At 35.6% G+C, this 13,053-nt stretch overlaps 1 protein-coding gene across 1 annotated transcript; it reads left to right on the forward strand.

Annotated features, from left to right (window-relative positions):
• Positions 1-461: 461 nt before the first annotated feature.
• LOC123318220 lies at positions 462-12,374 on the forward strand. Its single transcript, XM_044904835.1, has 3 exons — positions 462-806; positions 1,071-1,235; positions 12,357-12,374. The coding sequence occupies exons 1-3, from the start codon at positions 540-542 to the stop codon at positions 12,372-12,374; spliced, it is 450 nt and encodes a 149-aa protein (XP_044760770.1). The 5' UTR covers positions 462-539.
• The last annotated feature ends 679 nt before the right edge of the window (positions 12,375-13,053 follow it).

The following is a 13,053-nucleotide window of genomic DNA, read 5'->3' on the forward strand; positions in this document are numbered from 1 at the left end:
ACACACATGCCACCCCATCAGCCAGCAAACAGGTAATTAAATGTAGAATTCACAAGACCCTTACTGACATTGAGATGTGTCTCAACAACGCTATTTTTCCAACTTATTTCAAATACTTGTCAGGATTGATCGGTAGAATGTCACTGCTTAATTTTTGTGACGAGCATTATGAAGATGTTATCCTTGACTTCAGTCAAGGAAGATTCAAATCATCTTGATGCACATTTTATCGTGCAACGCGTCATATCTCAATGTGCAGCCCTTTTTGAAATACCCAAACTTTTACTGAACTACTTTATATAAACAGAATACTAATCAATATTTTTCCTTGCAGACCAACTTCTGTTGAAGCCAGGCACGAGTTGATGAAGAAAAATAACCACCACCATCCTGGCTTTCATTTTATGCCCGAGAAGAAACCGATTCAACACAGGCCAGTCGACAGCAGGCCACACGAAAGCGGCCCTTCTCAGGGCCACCAGGTCAGGCAAATCAACAAAAACAACTACGAACATAGCGGAAACGGCGCATATCAACAAATGATGCGTCGTCCTATGGCCATGGGTCGTCCTACTGCTTATCGAATGACCCGTCCAGCCGGCCCCGTATCGAACCAACAAAGGCCCCTCGACATCAGACCCCACGAACGCGGCCCTTATCAGGGCCACAAGAATAGGCAAATTAACTACAACTATGCCGCCTACAAACAGAAAGTAAATGGTCTATCTCCACTAATAATGCGTCGTCCTATGACCATGGGTGATCCTAGTCATAATCAAGTGAGGCGTACAGCCGTTCCTGTACCGGTAAGTATGAAACACCAGTTCTTCTAAAAATTATGCCTCGCTGTGAAATACGAGCTGAAAGATTTTGGATTTATTTAAATTATTCTATTGCCTTCGTAATTCGACGTACAGCATGTATTATCCTCTCAGCATTTCCATCCAATAAACGTTCTGAGTGGTAAATAAGTGAACTCTTGTCAACTCCAGACTCTTTCAAAAATCGTAGTAAATTTCATTATCGAAACGAGGTATCCTTAATACTTACACATGATTTTTATTTTACAGGACAGAAAAACTCTACTTCACCAGAGTCCAGCTTCCTCGAACTTCGAAGTAGACAGGGCTCTGAAGGAAATGATCATTATGAAAGCAAAATTTTCGCCTATTGTTCCCATTTCGGGGTTGGATATTAACAAAAAAAAATTTATCTTCCATCATCCTAAAGCAACGGTGAGTTTTATAAGATATTTTTTTCCTATTTCAATCCTACATTTTTTTCATATTGATAGGGCGAAAAAGAAACCACACATCGATCAACACTAATTCCTTTTTTCAATTTCAGCTATCAGAGATGCCCCTTTGTAAAGGTTCCTCTACCCCGAGTAAGTACAAATAATTTATCTCCACATTTACGCTCCCAACATTCAACTCATCTGAGAAACTAAAATTTCTTTCGAAACCAAATTTCTCTGATTTGTCTTTGCAATGAAATTTCAACGTATACACACAGACTTCATTTCAAATCTTGAGTCAAAATTCAGGGACGTCGAACGGAACATGAAAATCGCCAATCACGTGATAAAATTGAAATACAATATCACAGGAAGCCTGAATGGAAATCCGCGAACGGGCAGTTTTCAGCCGATGTGATGGTTCTAAATAACCTGATTTTCATTCGAAAACTTGTTCGTTTTCACTTGCGAAAATTTTAGGGAATTCGATTTTTTGGCGGGGTCTTTCAGCTTGTTGAAACTTTTTGTTTCGTTAAGGTCCATTTTTTCATATATGATGAGATTTTAAGGAATCTGAACTATTGAATTTCTTTATCATTTGGCCGACGTTTCGGACATTATTCAGCTTTTTCTCAAGGCTACAATGTAAATTGATATGAAATGTATTGTCGAAGTATTGCACATAATGCTGCTCAGAACTTTAACTAGGAAAACTTCTGATCACCTATGAGGTAATTGGTTGCGAGAATAGATCTAGACCTTGCTGGCTTTCACCAAAATTCGAAATTTTCATCTAGTAACCATTATTTTTCCTTTTCAGAACAGAATGAAAAACTTTCCGATCAAACCTTGCACAACATCTCTGGGACATCAGCGTAAGTAACTCTCCGTCAAACGCTTTCGAACCGCATTCCAAACCGTAGATTCGCATTCAACTAATCCTTAATTTCTCCTCCAGCGATCTCAGAATACAATTGGCGTTGTCCGATATCAGCGACGACGAGGAATAAGATCATTCTGTAGTGAAAAGAACGCTGTCTAACATAACGGCGATACCACCCGCCAATCACATGGACGTCATCCCGCAAATCCTGAAGGACTATCTTGAGAGAGTCAGCGCCCAAAGCAGCAGATTTTTCAGTGCCCATACTCTGTTATAATTATTCAAATGAATAAATAAGCCAAAAATTATATTTTTTCATTCTTGAAACCATCTAACAATTCAAATTTTCAAAAAAATAAAATAGCGATTATGTTAATTTCATAACAAATATTTTTATGAAGTATGTTCACAACAGAAAATAACTGAAAATTTTTGTTTTTGAAAAATAAGTACCCGCTCAGTGAGATAATTTTCCTTTTTTGTATTCAATCAACTTGTTCACTTCCTCGAAATCAACACTTCCCGTAAGTTCATTTTCTATAGAAGAGCGTACCGAAGAATTATTTGGAGTATTCTTGAATTTTTTCGGAACCTTTCTCTTACCTCTTTCTCTTTCAATACATTCGCAGGAATAATTTCTTTTATTAAAACCATTTCTCCACTCATCGTATGGTTTCAAAATTTTGATATAATAATTTCAACTCTTTCAGTATTTTAACTGAGGTTACTTTATTTGAGGTTGCTCAAAACACCTCTTTAAATGGAGAATATTCTCGAATCAAATATATAACGTTGAAACGGATTAATTGGGTTATTCACGAGAGTTACATATATAGCATCATTGATTTTTTATAGAACTTTCTGAGCTCTACAAAAAAGGAGTTGATAATTTTTCTTTATCTCTCATATCGTCTATCTGAGCTGAATTTGCATTATCGATTCTGTTTTCAATTGTAGTGATATAATTAATAATATAAAACAAAAAAATAAATATCATAGACTATATAAGAGGCATTTACTAAGTTGTTACTATGAAAGATTCAATGAATTAAGATCCAAAATTAAAAAAGATATTAGAACTGCTTATAAAAAATATTTGATGAATGTAGAAGTAGAACTTCAAGAAAACCCTAAAAAGTTTTGGAATTTTATCAATAACAAAAAAGATATCACTAGGATACCAGGTGAGATGGAGTATGGGGGTGAAATCTTATCAGACGGTTCACAAATAGTAAATGCATTTGCAGATCACTTCTCTAAAAATTATACAAGGCAGGAACCGGGTTGTTTAGATAATGTTTGCAATGCTGATCGTGGTGGGTTTTTCCATATAAGTCAGATAACTGTGGAAGATATTGAAGAGGCTATTCAAAATTTGAAACCAAAAAAAAGTATGGGTCCTGATAATTTACCGGCATGTGTAATTAGGCAGTGTGCAGATATTTTTGCGAAACCATTTTTCATATTATTTAATTTATCCTTGAAAACAGCTAGTTTTCCGACATGTCTTAAAACAGCCTTCATATGCCCAGTATATAAAACGGGTGAAAAAGAAAAAATAGTGAATTACCGGCCTATTTATATCATTTCAAATATTGCAAAAGTGTTTGAATCGGTCTTATATAAATATATTATGTTTCACGTGAAGAACAAAATCCCAGTTCAACAGCATGGTTTCACTGCTGGTAGGTCTACATCATCAAACTTGATCGAGTTTGTTGAATATTCCTTGAATGCCTTTTCTAATCATTCTCAAGTAGATGTGCTTTATCTGGATGCAGTTAAAGCCTTCGATAGGGTACCCCATGACATTATATTGTTTAAGCTTCTGCATATACACAATTTTTCACCTCATTTGGTTTCTTTTTTTGGTTCTTATTTGGGTGGGAGAACTCAGTGTGTGAGGATAAATCAATTTTTTTCTGAAAACTTCGAAGCCACATCAGGGGTACCACAGGGTTCAAACCTTGGGCCCTTGTTGTTCCTTCTTTATATCAATGATATTGTTGATGTTGTGACTTTCTCTGAGATGAGTCTCTATGCTGATGATGTGAAGTTATATAGGATTATTAGAAATCCTAATGATGCAGAGGAACTGAGGTCTGATTTGGATAGGGTTGTGGCCTGGGCTAAAAGAAATAAACTGACATTTAACAGTGCGAAATGTTATCTTGTAACATTTTCTAGAAAAAAGGTGGACCTTATCTATAATTATGCTGTGGACGGTGATCCCTTGACTAGACTCGAGAAAATCAAAGATTTAGGTGTATCATTTGATAGATCTTTAACCTTTAATGATCATATTGATGAAGTAGTTAAAAATTCTTATAAGATGCTTGGGTTCATTTTGAGGAACACTAGAGAGTTCACAAACTTTAGAACATTAAAAATCCTATTTGATTCATATGTTATATCTAGACTTGAGTATTGTTCGGTTGTTTGGAATCCTAGTTATTTGTGTCAACAAAGAAAGATTGAAGGTGTAATCAAGAAATTTCTTAATAATGTTAACTTTATATTACGTAAGAGTAAAAATAGTTTTAACAATAATTTAAAAAATTATAATTTAATAACACTAGAAAATAGAAGATTTATTGCTGAAATAGTTTACCTACATAAAACTATCACAAATGAAAATACTGCTACACTTGATAAATTACTTTTCTCAGTACCGAGGATCAATGTGAGATCTCATTCTACATTCTATTTACCTTGCCCTAGAACAAATTATATGAAATTTTCTCCAATACATTCAATGTGTGATAAGTACAATAGGGTTCAGGATGTATGTGATTTGTTTTCGCACTCAACATCTCAAATAAAGCGAAAACTGTATGACTACTTCTATGATTCAATAATTGCAACTTGAGAGTTCAAACTTGATTTCAATTTTTTTTTTTTTTTTTGTTTCATTCTTTTGTTGATGATTTCAATTATGTATTGTATATTCAAGAACCGTAATGGTTAAAATTGAATCGGATTGATAATTATTAGTGTACAATTGTTATTAGTAATAGCCGACTCAAGAATCGGAAACTAGAATACTTGTATTGTGGAATCTGTATGAGTTGTATCAATAAATAAATAAATAAATTGAGAACATTTCAAAACTTATCGTATGGTTTTATAGTCCTGATTCAATATTTTCAACTCTTTCCATATTTGAATGATCGCTTTATTCTTTCTGTTTGCTCTTCTGAATTCAAATCAATATAAAAAATGTTAATAATAATAATACAAATAATATAATCGTCAGGGCATGTCTGGAGCCGGCGCTGGACATGACAGCATGCGGGACGTCGGTGGCAGGATGTTGAGGAAGCGGGCTCCTGCTGCAGAAGAAGCTACAGCTCCAAAGCAACAACAGCAACCAACGAGTCCAATTCAATTGCTGACTCGAACCGCTGAAGGTGCTGCGCAGGATATTCAGCCAGTGCTTACCCAAGCGGGGTTAGTTAGAAAGCGCATGAAGTGGACAACGTCCATGAATGAAACTATTGTGCGCATATATAACTCCATCACGGGACTAGGGCAGAACACGAACAACTATAGGAAAAGGCTCCATGAGGAATACTGCAACGCCTACCCAAATATAAATGTCACTGAACAACGGGTGGCAGACCAGTACCGCGTAATTCTGAGAAATGAACTAATACCAATGGCCAGAATCGACGCAATTAAACAAGAACTTCAGCGTCCGCCAGTAACAGAGAGCGACACCAACATCTCTGATGAGATTCACATGCCTGGGCAACAACAGCCAGAAGAAATTGACGCTGAAAGTCCATCTTGCAACCCAAGTGAGGCAGAACACTAGGACGATAGGGAAGAGCTCCACCGACAAATTGACTCTGAGATGAGGAGATATTTTGCCGAATTGGAAGGAACAGATCCTCTTCATCGAATAGCACCTCCCCGACTCAATACATCCAAGAATATGTCACTCATAATCGACATCTTGAATAAGGACGTTTTACCTGAGTACCTACAGAATGGCAGTTCATTGGAATATCTTCATCTAGTTTTTTACTGTGCAGCGCTAACGACGGCTAAAATCATAGGGGCAAAAATTCGCCGAACGAACAACGATGGTCCAAAATTACACAAATTATATGCGCCACCATGGCAGAAACGTCTTCAACACAAAACAAAGAGACTAATAAGAGGCATTGGACGACTGACGGAGTACGTGAACGGAAATCGCGGAAGGAAGGTTGTGAAAGCTGCCAAAGAAATCATGGATAGAAACAGAACACACACAGAACGAGAGACTGAGAATGCTTCAGCTCACCACTGCCTCGACACTCTGAAGCAAAAGCTAAGTCTGTATGCAGAACGCCTGAGAAGATATAAAAGCAATTATAGCCGGAAAAGAGACAACAATTCATTCGAAAAGTCGGAAGAAACTTTCTACCGGTCACTCACATCGTCTGATGGAGAAAATGGAAAGTTACCACCAAAAGAAGCCATTGAACAATTCTGGACCGAACAATTATCAACGAAACCTCAGTTCAATGGAGATACCGGATGAATTGAAGATGAAAAGTCTGAAGCTGTAAAATATGAGCCGATACAACATGACATAATCACAATTGAAGAAGTAAAATCAGCTATCAGAGGACTACACAACTGGAAAACACCTGGGCCTGATGGATTACAGAACTTCTGTATCAAGAAACTTTGGATCATGCATGACAAATTGACCTCCGCAATAAATGATGTCACTGAAAATCCTGAAAGAATGCCAATATTCCTTACACATGGCACAACGTACCTGTTACCTAAAGGCCAAAGGAATACAGAAGACCCATCCAAATACCGACCAATCACATGTCTTCCAACGATGTACAAATTAATCACATCGTGCATTTCAAATCGAATTCACAACCATTGCGAAAGGAATAACATCATCGCCATGCAACAAAAAGGATGCACCAAAGAGAGCAGAGGGTGCAAAAAACAGCTAATAATTGATTCAGTTATCGGCAATCAAGCGTTCTCCAAGCGAAGGAATCTTTACGCTGCGTACATAGACTACAAGAAAGCATTCGATTCCATACCTCACGAATGGCTCTTGACTATCTTGAATATTTACAAGGTGGATCCCAATATTGTTAAGTTCCTGAAAAACGCTATGTCAACCTGGCGTACTAGTCTTCAAATGAAAGCCGCAGATGGCTCCATTACGACAGGACCTATTCCAATAAGACGCGGAATTTTCCAAGAGGATTCGCTGAGCCCTCTGTGGTTCTGCATGGCTCTGAATCCCTTGTCTCATAGATTGAACTCTACGGACTACGGATTTGCCATCAAAAGCGGCAGTAGAACTATGATGAAACTGAATCATCTCCTTTACATGGACGATTTGAAACTCTTCGCATCTACCAAAAAACAAATGCAACAGATGCTGAAAATGGTGGAAGGATTTTCGGAAGACATCAAAATGAAGTTTGGATTAGAAAAATGTCGACTGCTCAACATAACGAGATGGAAAATAGAAGATGGTACGTTCAAACTCAGAGAAGGTGCAGAAATTGAAGCATTGAAGGAAGGAGACACATACAAGTATCTGGGCATAAAATAGGCAAGAAAAATCAATCAGATCCAGATGAAGAAAGAACTAACGGAGGAGTTCACCCGAAGATTGAGAAGGATAATGAGAACTGGCCTTTACAGCAAGAATCTGATAAAAGCTATCAATACCTACGCTTGCTCGGCGCTGAGCTACTCATTCGGTATCATCTCTTGGACCACCACCGATTTAGCAGCCTTACAAAGAAAAATAAGGACGATGCTCACTAAACACAATAAACATCACCCCAAAAGCTCAATAGAACGGACCGAGCTGCCACGACATCTTGGGGGTAGAGGAATTGTTGATTTGTCCAACCGTATGACCCAGGAAATTGAAGGACTTCGAAAATATTTTCTGAGCAAGGCTGCTTCGTCAGAACTCCATCGAGTAGTTTGTGTTGCTGATACTTCTACACCGTTAAAGCTACAGCAGGACCACTTGGAAACCGTCGAACACTCTGCAGAAAGTAAAATGCAGAAACTGATTGGCAAACCTTTGCATGGGAGGCACCAGAACGAGGTCAACCATGATTACGTCGACATTTCTGCGTCGAACTACTGGTTGACTTCCGGAAGGTTGTTTCCTGAGACAGAGGGCTTCATGCTTGCCATCCAGGATCAGGTGATTCCAACAAGGAACTACATGAAATATATCGCCAAGGATGCCTCAGTGGCGGATGAAAGCTATCGTTTTGGCTGTGCGACACATGAAACTATCCAGCACATCACCGGGGGATGTCAGAAGTTCGCGGGCACGGAGTACAAAAATAGACATGATGCCGTTGCGAAGATTCTTCACCAAGAATTGGCACTAAAACACCAACTTCTAAGTTCGAAAAAGGTTTCTTATTACAATTACCATCCGGATGCTGTATTGGAAAATGAACATCACAAGCTCTATTGGGATCGCACGGTTCTCACAGACCGGAAAATAACCCACAATAGACCAGACCTCATATTGCTCAATAAGGATGAGGACACAGCACTTTTCATCGATGTGGCGATTCCAAATAATAACAATCTTCTAGATAGGCACGCTGAAAAAATTTCAAAGTACAGAGATCTCGAGGAGCAAACCAGGAGACAGTGGAAGCTGAAAGATGTCAAGACCATCCCTATTGTCATATCATCTACAGGCCTGATACCGAAGAAACTACTGGAGAACTTGAGGAAACTTCAGCTGGACGAAAATATCTCTAGAGTGATGCAGAAGGCGGTACTGCTGGGAACGGCGAGAACTGTACGCAAGTACATGGGAAATTCAGAGGAACACCGTCTGCTCCGACAGGAAGTGCGGACGGAGCAGGAATCCAACTTACAGCAGGGATCCGAGGAGCGACCTGAACCCGACCAACACCACGAGCCCGAAAACCTGGAAAGGGCTCCAACAGAGCTTAATCCTTTTGATATCTGAGATATCTGGGATAAGTGAATTTTCCTCTGAAGAGGAGTGTGAAAGCCGCAAGGCTAAAGTCATAAAGCTCTGTTTTATAATAGGCAGTGATTTCTCTGAATTTCAGGATTTTCATAATTTTCAATAGAGAATTACTCAATTTTTTCGGAACGTTACTGTAACCATTTCTATACTTATATATCTGCAGTATTTTCTTCGATTGAGACCATTTCAAATTTTAACGTATGATTTCATAATTGTGATTCAAAATTTCCAACAATTATAAAATTTCAATTCTGACTTTATTCATTTTATTTACCTTTGGCATTCATAAGACTGTTTTTCCATTTAATGCTTGTGGACTTTGAGTAGTTGAACATCTACACGGTTCTTCAAAATTACATGCAGAATCAAAATAACCCAAAAACATTATTCCTCTTCAAGAATATTGATTTTTCGTGAGGTAATATGCTTTCGACGAATGAAATAGAATGTTCTCGAAACTCCAGGTAAAAACCTGATCGAAAGTTAATGCGTTTTCTCAAAATTCTGCATCCCTACTCTTTCACTAGATAACGTCATGTTCTGAAATTCTATTCAGTATAACTCTGTTCGCTCTTTTGAGAGGTTGAAAATCTCGGCGAATTCCTCAGTGTCTTCTCGATCATTGGCAAAATTGTGTGAATTTTTTCATTCAGAATACCGTATCGATAAAATTTGAAAATGAGGTTAACTAATGATTGGTACGAGAAGTTGATGTAAGTAGTGTATATTCAGCATGACTTCGAATTAATTAGTGTAGAAAAAGTTGTTAACATCAAAATATTTTTCATTCAATCAAGTCTCCAGAGAATTTCAGGTTTCTTATATTTATATTTATTTTTATCTTTTTTCTTTTTGCTCTTAGAAATGAAAGTTTTTTTTTCATTCATTCTTGTGATATTTGAATGGTTAACATAATTGCAGTTTTTAGAAATTACATGAAGAATCGAAATAACAAATGATCATGATACAGTTTCACGAATTTAGACTTTTAGCAAAGTATTGTTCTTTTGAAAAATATGATAGAATGTTCTCGCAATTCCAGGTAGAAACCTGACCGTTAGTTAATGCGTGCTCTCAAAATTCTGCATCCCTACTCTTTTAGTAGATAACGTTCTATTCAGTATAACACTGTTCGCTCTTTTGAGAAGTTGAAAATTTCGGCGTATTCCTTAGTGTCTTCTAGATCATTGGCAAAGTTTTGTGAATCTTTTCATTCAGAATACCGTATCGATAAAATTTGAAAATGATGTTAACTAATGATTGGTACGAGAAGTTGATGTAAGTAGTGTATATTCAGCATGACTTCGAATTAGTTAGTGTAGAAAAAGTTGTTAACATCAAAATATTTTTCATTCAATCAAGTCTCCAGAGAATTTCAGGTTTCTTATATTTCCCACTAATCAATTTTTGAATCTTTTTGAATACCCACTCTAACCCCGTACTAATTCAATACATTTGCAGAATTGATATTCTTTCCGTTAAAAATATTTCTCCACTCATCCTATTGTTTCAAAATTGTGATTCAATATTTTCAACCCTTCAATAATCAATTATACTCTTTCCCCGTTTTGTTTGCGTCTTGAGATATGAAACAGGCTTATTTCTTTCATTTTTGTGGACTTTGAGTAGCAGAAAATCATTTCGTTTCTTCAAAATTACATGCATATTCAAAATAACAAATAATCATGATACCGTTTCGCGAGAATAGAATTTCAGCAAAGTATTATTCTTTTGAAAAATAGGAAAGAATGTTGTCGAAATTCTAGATTAAATTTGCATAATTGATTTCCTTTTCAATTGAGAATCTTCCAAAACCTATCGTTCGGTTTCTCAATTGTGATTCAATATTTTCAATATTTCAATTATCTTTTTTCTTTTTGCTCTTAGAAATGAAAGTTTTTTTTTCATTCATTCTTGTGATATTTGAATGGTTAACATAATTGCAGTTTTTAGAAATTACATGAAGAATCGAAATAACAAATGATCATGATACAGTTTCACGAATTTAGACTTTTAGCAAAGTATTGTTCTTTTGAAAAATATGATAGAATGTTCTCGAAATTCCAGGTAGAAACCTGACCGTTAGTTAATGCGTGCTCTCAAAATTCTGCATCCCTACTCTTTTAGTAGATAACGTTCTATTCAGTATAACACTGTTCGCTCTTTTGAGAAGTTGAAAATTTCCGCGTATTCCTTAGTGTCTTCTAGATCATTGGCAAAGTTTTGTGAATCTTTTCATTCGGAATACCGTATCGATAAAATTTGAAAATGAAGTTAACTAATGATTGGTACGAGAAGCTGATGTAAGTAGTGTATATTCAGAATGACTTCGAATTAGTTAGTGTAGAAAAAGTTAATAACATCAGGATATTTTTCATTTAATCAAGTCTCCAGTGAATTTCAGGTTTCTTATATTTCTCACTAATCAATTTTTAAATTTTTTTGAATAGCCACTCTAACCTCGTACTAATTCAATACATTTGCTGAATTGATTCTTTTCGTTGAAAATATTTCTCCACTCATCGCATGGTTTCAAAATTGTGATTCAATGTTTTCAACCCTTCAATAATCAAATAAACTGTTTCTTCCTTTTGTTTGGGTTTTGAAATATAAAACAGGCTTATTTCTTTCATTTTTGTGGACTTTGACTAGCAGAAAATCATTTCGGTTCTTCAAAATTACATGCATATTCAAAATAACAAACAATCATGATACCGTTTCGCGAGAATAGAATTTTAGCAAAGTATTATTCTTTTGAAAAATAGGATAGAATTTACTCGAAATTCTAGGTTAAATTTGCATTATTGATTTCCTTTTCAATTGAGAACATTCCAAAACCTATCGTTCGGTTTCTCAATTGTGATTCAATATTTTCAATATTTCAATTATCTTTTTTTCTTTTTGCTTATCCAAATATAAATTTTTTTTTCATTCATTCTTTTGATCTTTGAATATTTAACATGATTTCAGTTTCTTAAAATTACATGAAGAATCGAAATAACAAATAATCATGATACAGTTTCACGAATATAGACTTTTAGCAAAATATCATTATTTCGAAAAAAAAAAGATAGAATGTTCTCGAAACTCCAGGTAGAAACCTGACCGATAGTTAATGAGTTTTCTCAAAATTCGGCATCCCTACTCTTTTAGTAGATAAAGTTCTATTCAGTATAACTCTGTTCGCTCTTTTGAGAAGTTGAAAATTTTGTCGAAATCCTTAGTGTCTTGTAGATCATTGACAAAGTTTTGTGAATTTTTTCATTCAGAATACCGTATCGATAAAATTCGAAAATGAAGTTAATTGGTACAAGGAGTTGATGTAAGTAGTGTATATTCAGTATAACATCGAAATATTTTTCATTTAATCAAGTCTCCATTGAATTTCAGGTTTCTTATATTTCCCACTAATCACTTTTTAAATTTTTTTGAATAGTCACTCTAACCCCGTACTAATTCAATACATTTGCAGAATTGATATTCTTTTCGTTGAAAATATTTCTCCACTTATCGTATTGTTTCAAAATTTTGATTCGATATTTTCAACCCTTCAATAATCAAATAAACTGTTTCTTCTTTTTGTTTGCGTTTTGAAATATAAAACAGGCTTATTTCTTTCATTTTTGTGGACTTTGACTAGCAGAAAATCATTTCGGTTCCTCAAAATTACATGCATATTCAAAATAACAAATAATCATGATACCGTTTCGTGAGAATTACATTACATTACTTAGATTATAAACTTTTAGCAGAGTATTAATCTTTCGAAAAATAAGATAGAATGTTCTCGGAATTCTAGGTTGAATTTGCATAAACGATTTCCTTTTCAATTGAGAACATATCGAAACTTATCCTATGGTTTCTTAATTGTGATTAGATATTTTAAACTTATTCAATATTTCAATTATCACTTTCTTTTCT

This window comes from Coccinella septempunctata, chromosome 8, assembly GCF_907165205.1.
Source record: "Coccinella septempunctata chromosome 8, icCocSept1.1, whole genome shotgun sequence".
Classification (NCBI taxonomy): Eukaryota; Metazoa; Arthropoda; class Insecta; order Coleoptera; family Coccinellidae; genus Coccinella; species Coccinella septempunctata.

What these genes read in the sequence shown, in the direction of transcription:
- LOC123318220 (XM_044904835.1), top strand. Translation starts at nt 540, where the DNA reads ATGATGCGTCGTCCTATGGCCATGGGTCGTCCTACTGCTTATCGAATG. An exon ending in GTACAGCCGTTCCTGTACCG is followed by an intron (nt 807 to 1,070) that starts GTAAGTATGAAA and finishes TTTATTTTACAG; the next exon opens with GACAGAAAAACTCTACTTCA.